The sequence below is a fragment of the Periplaneta americana genome, chromosome 9 (assembly GCF_040183065.1).
Source record: "Periplaneta americana isolate PAMFEO1 chromosome 9, P.americana_PAMFEO1_priV1, whole genome shotgun sequence".
Classification (NCBI taxonomy): Eukaryota; Metazoa; Arthropoda; class Insecta; order Blattodea; family Blattidae; genus Periplaneta; species Periplaneta americana.
Window position 1 is genome coordinate 111,225,948 of NC_091125.1, and position 16,283 is coordinate 111,242,230.

At 33.0% G+C, this 16,283-nt stretch overlaps 1 protein-coding gene across 12 annotated transcripts in view; it reads left to right on the forward strand.

Moving 5' to 3' along the window:
• LOC138706386 (nuclear receptor coactivator 2-like) overlaps positions 1-16,283 on the forward strand; it is a 613,007-nt gene that overhangs the window by 574,445 nt on the left and 22,279 nt on the right. For 10 of the 12 annotated variants that reach the window (XM_069835613.1, XM_069835614.1, XM_069835610.1 and 7 more), the window contains 6 exons: positions 1,803-1,991; positions 4,029-4,228; positions 5,497-5,614; positions 5,881-6,009; positions 7,837-8,095; positions 10,865-11,140. In XM_069835613.1, the coding sequence (XP_069691714.1) occupies positions 1,803-1,991; positions 4,029-4,228; positions 5,497-5,614; positions 5,881-6,009; positions 7,837-8,095; positions 10,865-11,140 (1,171 nt within the window). The remainder of the gene's footprint in view (positions 1-1,802; positions 1,992-4,028; positions 4,229-5,496; positions 5,615-5,880; positions 6,010-7,836; positions 8,096-10,864; positions 11,141-16,283) is intronic. The other 2 variants (XM_069835608.1, XM_069835615.1) reach the window with 2 other exon arrangements.

Here is a 16,283-nt window from a genome sequence, read left to right on the forward strand (position 1 = left end):
CTCTTCAGCTAATCACAGCATATTAACTAATATTGAAAGGGAATGTAATATGAAGAATGCTATACAGCACACTGACAATATGGTAATCAAAAATATTACCAAGGAATGAATGTCTGTAAGCAATTAATTCGCTTTTGAATGCAGTGAGAACCCAGCTTGTCATTTATGGTTATGTTTCAAGTATGTTGTTGAGGGTTATGTTATATATACGTAAAAATTGTATTTTATACAATCTGCCAATGTTCCTTCTATATGTGAAAATATTGTAGCCTACTATGTATTATCTGCCAATATTCCTTCTTCAGACTATAGTAACAGCATTGGTGATTGAACAAGGACTAGAAGGGTACAAATTCAGATATTTTTCCTTTTGCTGTGATTTTGAGAATGCTCTGAGACATTGTGTTTTCTGTCTATACTAGTTTCCATGTTTTAAAGTGATGAAACAGGAAGTAGTTCTATAGCCAAGGGGTGAGTGCGGGCTGGAGGGGTAACTTGTACAGTGTTTTCACATTGAGTGAGAATGTAACTTTTCACTGGAGTTCATAATGCAAAAATCGTCTGCTAGCAGCAAACTGGCAATAAATACCAACCGAGTGCTATGTGTTGTTCTGTTGTTTGGCAGGACAATGTTGTGCCAGGCAACATACATAGTTGCTTTCTTGTGCTGTATCATTGCCACTGTTATTGCGAGTGTAAAAGTGTAAATCGTAAATATTTCAAATACGCCCTCATATGTATACTTTAAATATTCTGGTGAAAACTGCAACGCCCTTAACTCAATTTGAACTCGCGCCACAATTATGTGGCAATCGAGTCTCTACTGTCAGCAACATGATGTCCCTTCCTGTTTAGTGTCTCATGAGGTAGAAACTAATATAGTGATCATTGGGATTCATACCGAGAGTACAATACTAACTACTTTTTATTATTATTATTATCGTTATTATTTTATTATTATTATTATTATTATTATTATTATTATTATTATTATCATTATCATTATCATTATTATTATCATCATCATCATAATAAAGTTTTTCACTTCCTGAACCCTATGTGCCTTGATGACCTACTCGTATATATGTGATAGTTCAACTGTTGTTAACCAAATACTGTTCACTGTTATTTTTTAAAATTACTTTAAAAATCAGGACTTACATGGTGGGGATGTTTGATGGGAATGCTGTATTGTCATCATTACAGGCATAAAAAAATAACTGGGTACATAACTTGAAAATTATAAACTGTTTCTATTACAATGGAGACGAGTATTATGCTAAGTGATAGTTTTTACATTAATGCTTTAGTATTTTATTATTATTTTTATTATTATTATTATTATTATTATTATTATTATTATTATTATATTAATTTTTTCAATATGAGGTTTCTGGTTGTTATGACAAGTACTGCTTGTGATTGATGGAAAATAATCTGCTGGATTATTGAAATTCAAAGGCAATTATACGAAGTGTCATTAATTACTAACGTAACTTTAAACAAACATTACTATGAAGAATATACTTCTCATTAAGTAATTTAACAAACTTGAAAGTAATTTTCACTCAGGCATATCAGACCATTTTATTAAAATTATTGTGAGCGATTACAGAAGCTATCCTTAGTGATCAGGCTTGTTGACAGTACTTTTATACTAATTTAAAAATACTATTACTCTATTACTAATAATAATAATAATAATAATAATAATAATAATAATAATAATAATAAAATAATAATAATGATAACAACTACAAGAGGAGGACATAATGGTACCATATATATTGGTTAATTTGCAGCAGTCTTTAATATTCAAGCAACGCCAATTACTTCAACAGCAGCATAAGCAGCGTCTGCTTCAACAGCAACAACAGCAGCAGTTGCTCATTCCTTCCAATGCAGCTGCAGCCGAACAGCTGTCGTCATCTGGCCTTCAGAACATAGACAGTCTGCTCAATAACAGCGTGGCACCTAACGTTTCCTTACAGGTATGCTCACACAATAGCACAGACAATTTATTTGTTGAGTAAATGTATTTCATTGATTATCGTGAATATGATCCTATGTAATGCTTAAGTCATTCAGAGGATAATAAATTCTAAGAGAAGTGAAATTCATAACATGGCCACATTTTGGAAGGAAAATAAAACAGGGAAATACTTTATAGTTCGTGGTAACAGATAACATTATCTCGCTCATTGTAAGATTATTATTCCTGTCCTCAGACACAAAGTAATGCTGCAAAATTAAGAGTTGAATTAGTCTATGTACCAGTATGATACTTACTACAAACAAATCATGATAACAAGGAAGTAGGTCTAGAATCTAGTGTTAATTAAAGTAGTAGTTTCCTTAGACATTTGACTATGCATTTTCAAGTAATATACATTTATTTCTTTGTATTTAACAGATAATGGAATAGCGAAAGTAATGTGATCATTTGCAGCTCGTGGTTTTAAAATTGGGAAGGCTATAAATAAGCACACGTAATTGTTCGGAATCTCAGGAGTTGTATATTTATTTATTCGTTTATTTGCCTATTTATTTTTGTAATAGATAGTTAAAACAGTAAAGTTACGTCATATTACATTATAATATGTACACTTTTCTCCCCTTTTTTATATGAAATCAGCTAAAATGTTTCCAACAACTTGATTTCAGTGGAATGCATTACAGTGTACGAAGTCGGCCTTCTTTCATTGTATTAGAGTTGAGAAACACTGTTCTGTCTCTCCAATAGTCATGTGTATGATTACTGTGATAAGTAAGAGCTTAACACTTTCGGGTAAAGCCTTCACCAATTTGTTTTCATAAAGAAAGTTCAATTCACACGGAATGAGTAGAAAACATAAAAAACATACGAATGTTTGTATAAATGCATCATAATCACAAGCAGTGGTAGCTTGTGGCTATATTAAGTTATGGTGCCAAAATTCTGCATCACCCAAAAAACCAGAATGAGGTATATAAATATAATACAAAATGAAAAAATCCCATGTAGAGACAGAATTATTTTACTACAATATTAAAAATGTATTTCGTATTTATTGTCGAAAATATTTGGTTATGTTCATTATACTCATATATCTTATGATCATAAAAAAAAACTATTAATATACGTAGTATGTGGTCGGTGGCTTGCAAGTTTGCTGTCTTGGGCATTAGTTGAAGTTGGAAGTAGCTAGTGGGAGCAATAAACAAGTTCAACCAACGATTTTTCTTCTTAGTTAACAAGTTTATAATCCTTTTGTTGAATTAGTTATGTTATTCATAGAACTTTTTTCACATGACAACATTCCCTGGACACTTAGTCGTTCTTCCTTCATACTGTATCTAAAGAAAGTTTTGATACTCTTCAGTACAGAACATCTTTCAGCCTTAGAAGTAGACATAGACATTGTGATTAATAATTTCAAAAGTTTCACTTTCTTATTAAATGTTTTACACAATTGTGCTTAAAGTGTTAACAAAATAAGGAACTGCACCAGAAATTGCTTTCATCTCTTCTCTTTCATACAACACTGCAAGTTCAGTTCCAATTACTTTCTAATAAAGAGTATATCTCTACCATTTCATTAAGAAATTCATCAGGAAACTTAAGATGTTAGTTGTCAAATTCTTCAACCAGAAATATGTTTGTAGCTATGAGGTGTTCAGAAAATTTAACCTGCTTACAGTGGTATCACAAACTTCCCTGGTCTCTTTTTTTCAAACATTATGATTCTCTGTTAATATGGTATAGTATTTTTTGATGGGATATAATCATTATCTTCCAACTCTTTCTTGGCCTCCTCAGTGATAACGTCAATTTCCTCTCTCACACAGTCTGAATGTCCTTTCCAAAGTAGTGATGTAAAATAATTGTTTTTTAAGCTTTGTATTTTGATATTTATATTTACTTTTTTCCACTTCAGAGTCGAGTATACCGCTTTAATAAGCCACTTGGTTTTTCTCTGCCCTCGTTAAATTCTATTTCTTCACACAGTCCAAGCATACAAAATATTTTGAAATGCTATTATTTACAGCGTTCGTCCAGTGTTCCTGACTCCCAGTTGTCTCCCAACTACGGAAGTCAGATGATTAACAGTGGGGGTGCACAGATCTCACCAGGCCAGCGCCAACCCTATTCACCCCACTCTCAGCTCACTTCTCCCCTTGGTCAGCCACAGCCTCAAACGCAGCAGCAGGTGGCGCAACAACCGCAACAGGGATTTTCCCCCGTTGGGTGAGTGGATTAACTTAATTATATAATGCTGATAAATATTTACAAACTTTTGAGTAAAAATTACTTTCATCTTTCCACTTTCTCTTTATGTTATCCATGCTAGTTGAGTGCTTTTTAAAGAGCTGTTTTTCAGTTAAAATACATTGGAATTATCTCTGAAATTGTCCTTTCCAGAACAACAATTTGTATTCTTATGATTTGTACTGTAACTGTCAAGGAAAATGTCATGTATTTTCTTTCATTCCTTTTGAAATACTTGATTCTTCCTTCTGTAATAAATTTATTGTTTAAATTTAATTGTGAATTGTGTTGTGCAAGTTGCCAGAACCTAAGTGTTCTGCTGTCGTCAATTTGCAAAAGAGGGACATGTCCAAAATAACGAAGTGTTGGAAAATCGCAAAAACTGTAACCAAGTTAACAAATTAAAATGTTCATATATTTTTTTCTAATTATATCACTATGGATACATACATTCAGGATCCATGAGCATTTTACTTTTTTTAAGTCTGTTACGGTTTTTTTGCGATTTCCCAACACTTTGTTATTTTGGACATGTCCCCTTTTGCAAATCGACAACAGAGTAATGAACCTAACATAGTTCATGTTAATTAAATACGAATTTTGTAAACTTATTTTAGTGTCAAACTGCAATACAGAACCTATTTAAAACACTTTGTCATTCACAATTGTTCTTCTTGGGGGAGAAAGGAATACGTCAAATGTAATGAACTAATGATCTCTTTTGTGCAACTTTAATTTGCGAACACTCCAAGAAAGTATCGAGAAGTGTGCACTCTGGAAATTGTTTTGTTAGGAAGATTGATCTCTTTTCATACATGCTATTAGGTCCATGTATTTTCTTTCATTCACTTATAGGAATAGATTTTTTTAAATGGCAGTAAGAGCTGTTAATGTGACTAATTTGAAAGTGGAATGTTGACTGAGACATAGTAACAACCAAATTTACCACCGTTTTCTCGCACACATTTAGAATCACCTCTCATGTTTATCATTGCTTTTTATAGAGGTAATGAATTCCGCTTTGGGTTCTCTCGAGTAAAAAAATTTAATTCTTCATTAACAATCAACCAAAATTTTCCCTCTACCATTGTCTTCTGATTTTTTCTCGTAATTCCTAGCATTTCTATTTAAAGTAAATTAAATTTAGTATTTATTTTTTATGTATGTAATTAGCACATAAGAAATTATAATTAACATGATTTTTCATCATTTTCTGTCCATAGTAATTATTTATTCTTGACATATAGGTCGGGCTTGAATAACTTTTCAAATAATCAACAAGGGGCTCAAGCCCGGCTCTCACCTCACCCTCCTGGAGGACTTCCTCCTTTCCAGCAGTCTCAGCTCTCTCCTCGCATCTCACAGGTAAAACTTAGCATTAAATTAAATTATTTTCCTAAGCAATTTTGCAATCTCAGTGCGTCATCACACCAGCAATACTTATTGGAAGATACAAATCCTGTAAAGTATGAAAATAAAATGTGTATTAATTGACTAGCCAAAGAGCTTGGAAAATTTTATTGGGAAGTGGCATAGTAATGAAGTTTTTAAAAGTTATTTTCGTGACAGTAATATTTTTCTGCAAGAATATGTAGTCCATTTTTTGTCACTCATAATGTGATGAATTCCAGGGTCAGCAAGGATACCCTGCTTTGTCCAATAGCCTGACCCAGTCCTCTCAGGCAGCGAACAACTGGTCAACACAGTCAAGACTTAGCCTCCAGCAGCAGCAGAACCCAATGCTGAATGCTCAGCTTACGGTAAATAAATATTTTAGAATGTAACTTATTTTATGAATTCAGATTTTTCATTCAAGTCCACTATCTTGGCTCAGTGGATAGCACGTGGACCTCCCAACCAGGCAATGTGTGTTTGTTCCTGGCGTTGTACTTGTCCCGTGACGTTTCTGCAGTGGTCGTGCATCGTGTTGACCTCATGGTTAATGAGGGCACACCATATCGTCACCTGAATGCAAGAACTAGGTAACTCGAAATTTGCGTTTTTTAGTTACCTCTTTTATAGCATAGCAAAAATCGCACAAAATGTAATCCAGGATCTAGGTAACTGATCGAACGATACCAGCGACATCTATTTTTCAATATAACAAATAGGTAAAAGAAAACGAGTCATATTACTTAGTGCAATAAATAAGTAAATAGGCAATGTCACAAAATATGAAAAATCAAGTTACCTAGTTCTTGCATTCAGGCAACGGTTTGAGAGTCTAATGTTTGTTCATAGAAAGGACGAAATATTTAGATTATGTTGTAGTACCTCTAAGAGAAGTATTTTCACTCTCTTTTTATTAGAACAAATTAATAGAACATATTGTCCATTAATATTTTTAGAGTTTTATTGCCTCTACTGATCATTAAAATGTGATTGAAACAGACCAACGATTATGTACAAATTTGAACATTTACGTGTCTTGCTTTTTCCTTATTTCTGTTTATTTTACAACAGACATATAATGAACACCGATCAAAATACCCGTCATTTCTCATGAAAAACAAAAACTGAATAGACTACAGTGGACTATAGTGGACTTTATGTTGTCAGAAAACAGCTGGATACATTAAGAAGATTGATTGATTTTTCCTTATTTCTATTTAAAGCTGTGTCTGTAAGATTATTATTTTTTTTATTTTCCCGATAATGTCTGATAGATTCAAGTATCTTCTTGCATTGCTAACTTAAAAGAATTAATTTCTTGTCCCCTCTCTTCAATGGTATCCACTTTTACTGATTATCACACATTGTATAAACATTTCATTAACATGTCTCTATGACAGCAGAAAATTATTTCTTTACTTTCTCAACTATTACTATATTTATTTGCATATAAGAGACTCTTTTTTTTTCCGCTTTTCAGTACATAGAAAATTGAGACTGGTCCTATATGCACATGTCTAAAAAAAATTAGTAGGAAATCGAAACATAAAATAATTCATAAACATACAGAATTTTTGAACATATATCGCAAAGAGTTAATTATAATAAAACAATTATAGTCCATAACATGTACCAGCAGCAAAGAGGAGGACGTGAGTCACTGGCTAGAAATATGGCTTAGGAACAGGGAAAAGTGAGTTAATTTAACTGGTCAGCATGCAGCTATTCAGGAGATGTAAGAAATGCTTAATTTACTGTTTCATCCTATATATATATATATGTATATATATATATATATATATATATATATATACAAAACAAAAAATATATATTTTTTTCTTTTTACTCCTAAAAATTATGGAAGGAGTGTCTTGTTTGCAATAAGGTCTTATTTGCGAATAAATGGGATATATGTTACGTTGTATTTAATTTAAAAAATATATATATATATTTTTTTTTATTTTGCCTTTACATACCTTAGCACAGAATGTCAAGCACAGGCATTTCTAGCCTTTAAACAAGGTTTAACAGTGACATAGAATCTCTTTTAAGCGTATGTCTGTATGCGATTTTGCAAATAGAAGGTCTGTAGACCTTGTCAGAGGATACAATATGCCTGCGCTTGACATCCCTATGTCAGCATATACTTGCGAGTTAATGATGAACTGAAATAGAATTATGTTGCCTATGTACAGGGCAGCTATGGTGGAGGTAGTGGGCGGCAATTTACAACACAACGTGGACAGCAGGCACCACAGCAGCAATTGCCGCCCGTGCGGTCGCTGCCCAGTCCTGGAACACCTGGAGGTCCCCGTCAGTCCCCTTACCCTCCAGAGTCATTTCCCCCACCAGCCTCGCCTACAGCGGGTAACTACCAGGCAGCAGGCCAGTTTCCACAACAACTCCGCCTCCAGCGAACCATTAGTGCTCCTTCTGCCACAACACAGCTGCCAGGTAATTCTGAACTGTATTTGCTTTTTATACCATCTTTGTTTTTACAGCGGTGTGATGCATCACCTCACCAAGTATAGAAAGTTACAAGAGTAGTCAGAGAAAGTTTATTTATCTTACAAGTGCTGTGACTGCCAGTAAAATCACTTTAAAAAAAAGTTTCTACACAAAAAAAATTGATATGAAAGTTCTGTCAGTTACAAAGAGAACCTTGCGTGATTACACTCAAATTGATTTATTATTGGATTAAACAATATATTTAATGTCTGTAGTTGCAGTCCTTTGTATTTGTTATTTGTTAGTAATACTAAAATTGCATACTTGCACATAAAGATCATGTTTAAAAAATTGAATTTTGTGGTGCTATACAACAAATAGAAATTATATTTAATTTTTTGGACTTATAATTCTTTAAATATTAAGTTATGATTTCATTTGTGAAATGTATAATTTGTGAGGACAAATTGTTAATGCATAATAATCATATAATTTACTAATAACTCACTGTATTCTCATTCCATTTTTATGTATGAAGTTAACCACTTTGTGCGTGTGAGGAGAGATTTGTGAGTGTATCCTCGTTTTTGACAAAAGATAATGTTAATACGTGAATAATTAATATTACACTTTATGATGCATACATTTCACAAAGTGTGGAATTTGTTGTGAAGTTTTCTTCTTTACTTCTCAGTACAAATTGCAAGTAACATTATTCTTCTTGGTGTTATTGAACTATGGTTTATAATTCATATTGTGAGGTTTATGTACGAAATCAACAATTTTAATGTCACCCAGGGACTCCATTGGGAATTCTGAAGCAAATGGAATCCACTGTTGCTGATTATTTCTTCGGTATAACGAAATAATATATTTTCTCATGTAAAGTAAGGTTAATTACTTCTGTGTGTCAGCATTTCTTCAGAATGTCTCCTTTATAACCACGTCAATGAATTTACACCATATTATTTTCTGTTTCATATTGATGAATAACAACCTTCATGTTGATGGTTAGGCATAATTATAGAAAGGTAGTTCAGATCTTAAATCAGATGCAAATAGCAACTGGTGCATTTCAGTCCGAGTATTTTTTATTCTTTGTTTCAACTGAAGCGAATCCATACATAATTTTAATTTTGTCTTCTATCAGGGAAAGAAAAAGCATTGTCATTGTATTTATTACGATTCTTAAAATTCATACATAATTTTAATTTTGTCTTCTATCAGGGAAAGAAAAAGCATTGTCATTGTATTTATTACGATTCTTAAAATGATCTGCGCATGAAGAAAATAATATAAAGCAATGTAGCAATTGTAAAATGTCGTTAGTCAGAATCAGTAACCAAAGAAATTTGCGGCATTTCTTCTGAAAATTGATAATCCACAAGTCTTAACTTCTTAAGAAGAAATGTAAGAACAGGGTTTGGCAATAGTAACGCATTATTTCGTAAAATAAGTCAGAATTGATACTGTCGAGTAGAGAGCATTATTGCAGTGTTATTTATGAAGTGAAATAATTTAAATGTATATTTATAAGTTCACTTAAAAGAATGGAAGCTTATAAAGTAATCTCATCTCTGCAAAAGTTCTTTCATTATCAATTGCGTAAATTGATTGGAGTTTTTTTCCTTACTTACATTGATAGTCAGAATTTTACTTGTTCAATACATTGTTATGTACTTGTAAGAGTTTTGAATAAGATTTATGTAAAAGCAAATGTAACAGTTCTGATAGAGTTCCATTTTTTTATGCAACTGTAAAATTTATTATAATAGTGGATTTCATTTATAGAAATGCATGTTATAAAACGTGATACCAATTTCAGATGATACAGGGAGCAAAATGTTGATTCATGATTGTAGGAAAGTTTAGACCATTAATGTTCCAAGTTTTAAAATGCAGTTTTTCAGACTGTAAATCCAAACTCCAAACAAATGATTACCGAAAGCATTATTTGATTCAGTGTGTGAAAATGTAGTTAGAAACAATACTTTTGAAGGGGTTAGTAACACAATGACAATAGATCTTTTAATTGTAATGGATGGTAACCTGAGACAGTTGTTACATGTAACAGAACTATGTACGTATTTATATTCATTATTGAAAATGACATTGTAAACAGAAACTAATTCAGATCGCAAGATTTTGTAAACTGAAACTAATCCAGATCGTAAGATTTTTACAATTTTTGATAGGATACTTTAGTTAACATCTTTACACTGAAACAATAAATACATAACCACCACTTCTGAAGCTTTCAACTTTGGAGACGATTGAGAAGGAAGCAAAGCATGACGTCCCCCCCTCCCCTTTTCTCTGTACGTTTGTTGCTGTGCTACTTGAAACTAAAGTGTTTTGAGGTTTGCAGTAATGTAGTTTTCATTAGAATTTACTCTTGTAGTTTGATGCTGTTGAGAGTGATCTGGTTACTTTTAAGTTTACTTTTATTGACCCCAGTAAGAGAAGATTACTTTGAGCTCTGCTGCACGCCCCCTGGCACTTGTTTTTGAGTGTTTATTCCTCCCCTCTTCCTCCCCAAGTAGGCTATAATATATTTCAATAGCAGTGCTACCCACCTTTTGTGCCTTACCATCGACACATACTGCAACTTTTATTTCAGTTTCATAACCTGCCCTCTTTATCTGTGCATGCACTTTGTTGGTAGGCCATGTTTGTTTTTCTTAAGATTCGTTTCCCCGACATTCGACGACGGAAAGGAAACATCAGCAATCGTGTCGGAACTGACTGACACGTGTCACCCCATCCCTGTTACAGGTGGAGTAAACTCCCCGCGGCCTTATGGACTGAAACAGGATCCTCATTCCCACCCCCAACATCTCCTATCCCCCGGTCACCCCTTTCATCCTCCAGAACCGCATCCTCTCCAATCCCATCATCACTCTCAGCACCATCCTATGTTATATCAGCCACCACCTCCGCAACCTCCACCCGACTCCCAGTTTTGTTTCAATCAGGCCGATATACATATATACGGGGCGAACGACCGCGGCCGTCCCCAAGCCCACACACCAACCAATCACCAGCCAGGTGGTAAGTCAGGCGACCTCCTCCTCATGTGACCTCACTCTCCACCATCTCTGGCTTTCCCTCTGTCTGGCCTCATCTTGGTTGCATCTCGCATGTCGCTCGCTCGTGCGTTCGCTCGCTCGTCGGCTAGCACTGCCCACTCCCCGTCCTGGGCACCTTGTCAATACGTGTGATTAACAAGCTGTCTGTGTTGCGTTCATGGAAGAACACACTTGTGTTGTGTGTTTATAATTATGTGTTTTTGTTATGTTTTGTGCTTTTTGTGTTTGTCTGTTGGACATATGCTTTCTTGCCTCAACACTCTTCCTGGAAGTCACATTTTTCATCCTCCTGTGTTTAGTATATTAGGTTATGTTGCACCAGTACACGGCACCACACTGGTGAGAAACCAACGCACACATCTGATGAGACTGCAGGGTGGGATGGGAGGGTGAGGTGTGTTCACAATACCGTTGTCATGAATACAGCCATGACTTCATTTATGTAACACTCACGTCCGTTAGAGTGACAGTTGATCATGATTGGAGGACATTGTGGGTTCATAGCATATAATACACTCTATTGAAATTATTAAAAAATAAAAGCAGTTGAAATTGAAGCAACTGTAAGTTGCTGTTATTCTCCTGTTCTGTTACTAATAGTTGTCTTGAGATATATCTGACAAAGTGCAATGTTTTAGACATTCCAGAGTAAGTACATTGGATTGATAATGTTTAACAGTTTCTAACATTAAAATTTATTTATGGGAATTATTTTTCCATAACTCAGGTGGAGAGTTAGTATGATACTTAGTTCTTATAAACCAACTACTGTTCCTGTTATTGATACAATGGGTACAGCAATTGGATTATCACAGAACTTTGTGTCATCATTTATGCCCGAGTTACAAACTGATCTTGCATTTTCATCAATTGTATTTTATAACGCTTTTAATGCATTATTAACTAATCTTTTACCATATTTACCTGCGGTGCATAATGTTTTTTTTGTAAATGCATACTTTTTATTACAGAGAATTGTTTAAGGATGAATGTAGGCGAAATTATTGGACCTTGATTTATTCCATAACAATGCGAATTTAATTTCAATTATTTATAAATAATTTAGCTTACAAGCCATCATTATTATGTACTATTTAAAATTATTTTAATGTAGTTACATAGTTACATGTTAGTTTGTAAATGTGGAATGACATACCCTTGAAAGTATCGGTATTACATATGATTTCACTTTGTGTGAGATAGTTGTTTTAGAACGTGGGCAATAATAATATTCTTTGCCAATAATTTATGAAGATACGCTTTCCTTTCATAGTTATTCTTATACTTTACCTTTCTTGCTTATTCCATATTTCTCAGTACAAAATCCAGATAAATCAATTTACAGTTATTTTATTTGGTTCCTAAACATATCCTAAAATGCCCTTTTTTTATTTAAATGTAGAATACATGAAATTATGTGTAATATGCTGCAATTAAATATGGTAAAAATATTTTGGGGTTTGCATGCAAATGTGCAGAAATTTTGTTGGGATTAAAGTGCATAATTAACATGCCATGTGGAATGTACAAATATCTATACTTACAGGACAAAACTGAGAACTATGTATCTAAACTTTGATAATTATAACTTTACTATGCATGATAATTCTGAAGGCTAAATTGTGAAAATATTCGCTGATGGCCAAACATAATAGTCAAATATATCCTGTAAACCTGAGAACATGTGAAGCAAGTCAGTGTTAACATAGTATATAATTGTGATATGTCTGTGTGAAGTTGGTAGCACATGCACATAGTACATCTTTCTAATTCTTTGATTTATATATTGCAATACAGAATATTTTAATGAAAGCTTTCAGTCTCAATTTTGTGGAATGTAAATCTATCAGTTTAATTTACTTAATTATAAAGTATACACTTTCGAATTTTTCATTTTCATGGCTTAATTTTAATTAAAGAAAATACAGTTGTAATTCTTGAAATTGATAAATCTTTTGTGTAATGAGAAACTGTATTCTCTCATGATGGTTACATTTACAATGTAGGCCTAAGTAGTAAAATTATATTGCACTTTCCTAGAAATATTAAATCCTCCCTGTTACATTCTTACAGATATGTACAAAATATTTTCTAGTGTTGCACCTCCAATGTCAAATCAAATCGAGTATGAAGGAGTAAATCTTACAAAATCTTATACAAGTATAAAAGCTTCTGGCTTATTCTAACATGCACCAAGCAGCCTATTAACAGCTAAGACCTGCATGGAAATATTAATAGTTTCTACAGTATAAGTTGGCATGTTAGACCTCACACAGTTAATGTAAATTATATACTATGATGTTATTAAGGAATTGTTTTAGGTATTTTATATTCCATTGAGTCTGTTTGGTCATGAAGATGATAATTCGACGAATGTTACTGGGGAAAGGAGTGAAATCTGTTCATAGTGTTTTGTGGTCAAGAAGTACCTTTTATATGAACAAAAGGAAGTAAATTTATGTACTGTATGTGGAAAATAATGCATAAAGGGAAAATACTACAATAGGTTTCACTGTGCTTCCCATTTGATGGATTGTGTGCATAATAGTCATGTTGTAAGATATGCTAGGCATTCTTAACATTTTTCATTTTTAATATGTTTCCTTACACTAATGTATAAACTGGTTTTGTTCTTGCATTTAACTTACTTTCTTAGTTACATTTATATTCGCGTGTAACATTAGCCACTCATGTGATCTAGAGTAGCAAGAGGGACTTGTGCTTCAGTACTGCATTCATGCATGGGTTCGAATCCCGCTTAAGCTGATTACCTGGTTTAGTTTTTCAGAGATTTTTCCCCAGCTGTAAGGTTAAGTTAGGTAATCCCATGGCGAATACTGGGACTTATCTCGCTAAATTACTATCTCCATATCACCAATTCCACTGGTACTAGGTAACTGTATAATTGATACAGCATCGTTCAGTAATCAATTACAAATAATTGTATTGTTAGAAGGATATGTTGTTCACTTATTCTTTCGAGGTAGTAATGTGGGAAACAAAAAGGAATTAAATGTAAAAATTAAGATTTTTACAAACAAACTTAATTACAGTATTACAGTGAACCTCTCTAAATTAATACCATCAATTGAAATTTCAGTAATTTGTCTTTGCGTTCATGTAAAGGATGAAGCAATATAAGGGGAAAAGAAATCTAATTTCATCTTGAGAGAGTTTTTTTCTTCCTGTAGCCATATTTATTGAATATAACATACATTAAATTGTGGTAGATTTTTTTGTGACACACTGTTCTCTGGTATCATGCTTTTCTTCTTCTTCTGTCAGCATGTAACACACAAAAAAAAGACAATAGAAAGGCCAGCAAGCATCAGCAGCACATACATACCATAGACATATACACACACACACATGTTGCACTCACTTAGCTTCCTTTGGCTTTCAAAGCAACAGACTAAGTAACACAATCATACACAAGACATCAGGCAATGAATGTGCTTTTGGTAACACCTGATATTTGTGCTTTGTGAATGGATCGCAGGATGGTTGGTTCATGGGATGGATTGTAAGTTCAGCAGTGTGTCTTGTAAATATAATAAATCTGGCAATAGTTTAGTCTGCAATACAACAATCATTAGTTTTAACCATGTGGGAAAATTAAATGTTCTTTGTGGGTAAATGTGCTGTACCTTACGGGTACTTGTGAAGAAACTTGTTTTCTTATTATGTGTAGGTTATGTAAGTTTACTCATAGCTTTGTTTATATAATTGGTAATGCTGGAAATACTTTTAAAAGTCAGTTGGATAAATATTATTATTGTATGTTTGGCTGCCTTCAGTGAGTAGATTCGTTGCCATATCACACTGGCAATGGGACTTTTCCAGTTTTAATGTGATTTTTACCGATGAAGTTAAAGTGGAATTATGTGGAGGGAAACTGGAGTACCCTGGAAAAACCTGTCTCAATACTGCCTTTGTTCACTACAAGTTTCATTTGCACTTGCTGGATTTGAACTCAGGTGCAGAAAATCAGTGCTCCAGCCATTTGGTTCACAGTGTGCTCATATATCATTACAATGCGTATGAACGTACAGCTTTAAAATGTTCAAATTTTACGAATGTGTTGAACGAATAATACAACTTTTTGTTTTTATTTCAAGCTTGGTCATGCTTTATATATATATATATATATATATATATATATATATATATATGAATGGGGAACAACAAGTGTTTCCAACATTACTGAATTCTGAACAATATATAACATGTGTCAATGGATTGTGCCTTTGTTAAATGTATACCTAGATCCTACAATTATTCCTTGTTGAAATAAATTGAGTAAACTTACTTCGTCTTATCCTAAAGCTACTAAATCGAAAAAAGTGAACCAATTGTGATTACAATTTAAATTGCAATACTGAATGACAAAACGCAATAAAATAATCTAGTTTTTTTAATTTTATTTATGTAATTTGATGACGATTTTAAGAATTATAAACATGTATTTTTTCACACAAATCCCAAGTCAAATTCACAGATTGGCTTCTGGTAATAAGTGCATTTGTTACAAACTACTTTCATCGTTCTATGACTAATTTGATGTTTAAGAAATTGTAACTAAATATAATTAATCACAAGACAGTGGTTCATATGCTTTAAACTCAGTAGCTTAAGGAGCATTTTTATATGTTAACCTATGTCTAAATGTTATAAAATAGCTGATAGTCGTGTGTAAATCATATATGCTTAAAGTTAATATAAAATTCAAATATAAATGTTTGTAATGGAGTCAAGATGTATAATGCAAATTATATCAGTTCAGTTTTTAAAACATCTTCCTCCTTCCCCTAAAGGAATATCAGAATCTGAAAAGTAAGAATATAAAGTCTGTTCAAAATGTTCAGTTTAAATATGGTTTGTTCAACTGCATCAAAGAATGCAAAACACATTAATTCTGTTTTTTGTGAGACTAGTAGTCATATTGAACATGGCTATTAGAATTATTACAGTTTATTTAAAAAATAAAAATATATATAAAAATATTGTTGCAACTGAAGGGCCAAATTATTTTAAAGTTTCTTCCAAGTAGGTAATGTAGTTACTGGAGATAATGTTAAAAATGAGTTTATAAACACTGGTCCTGC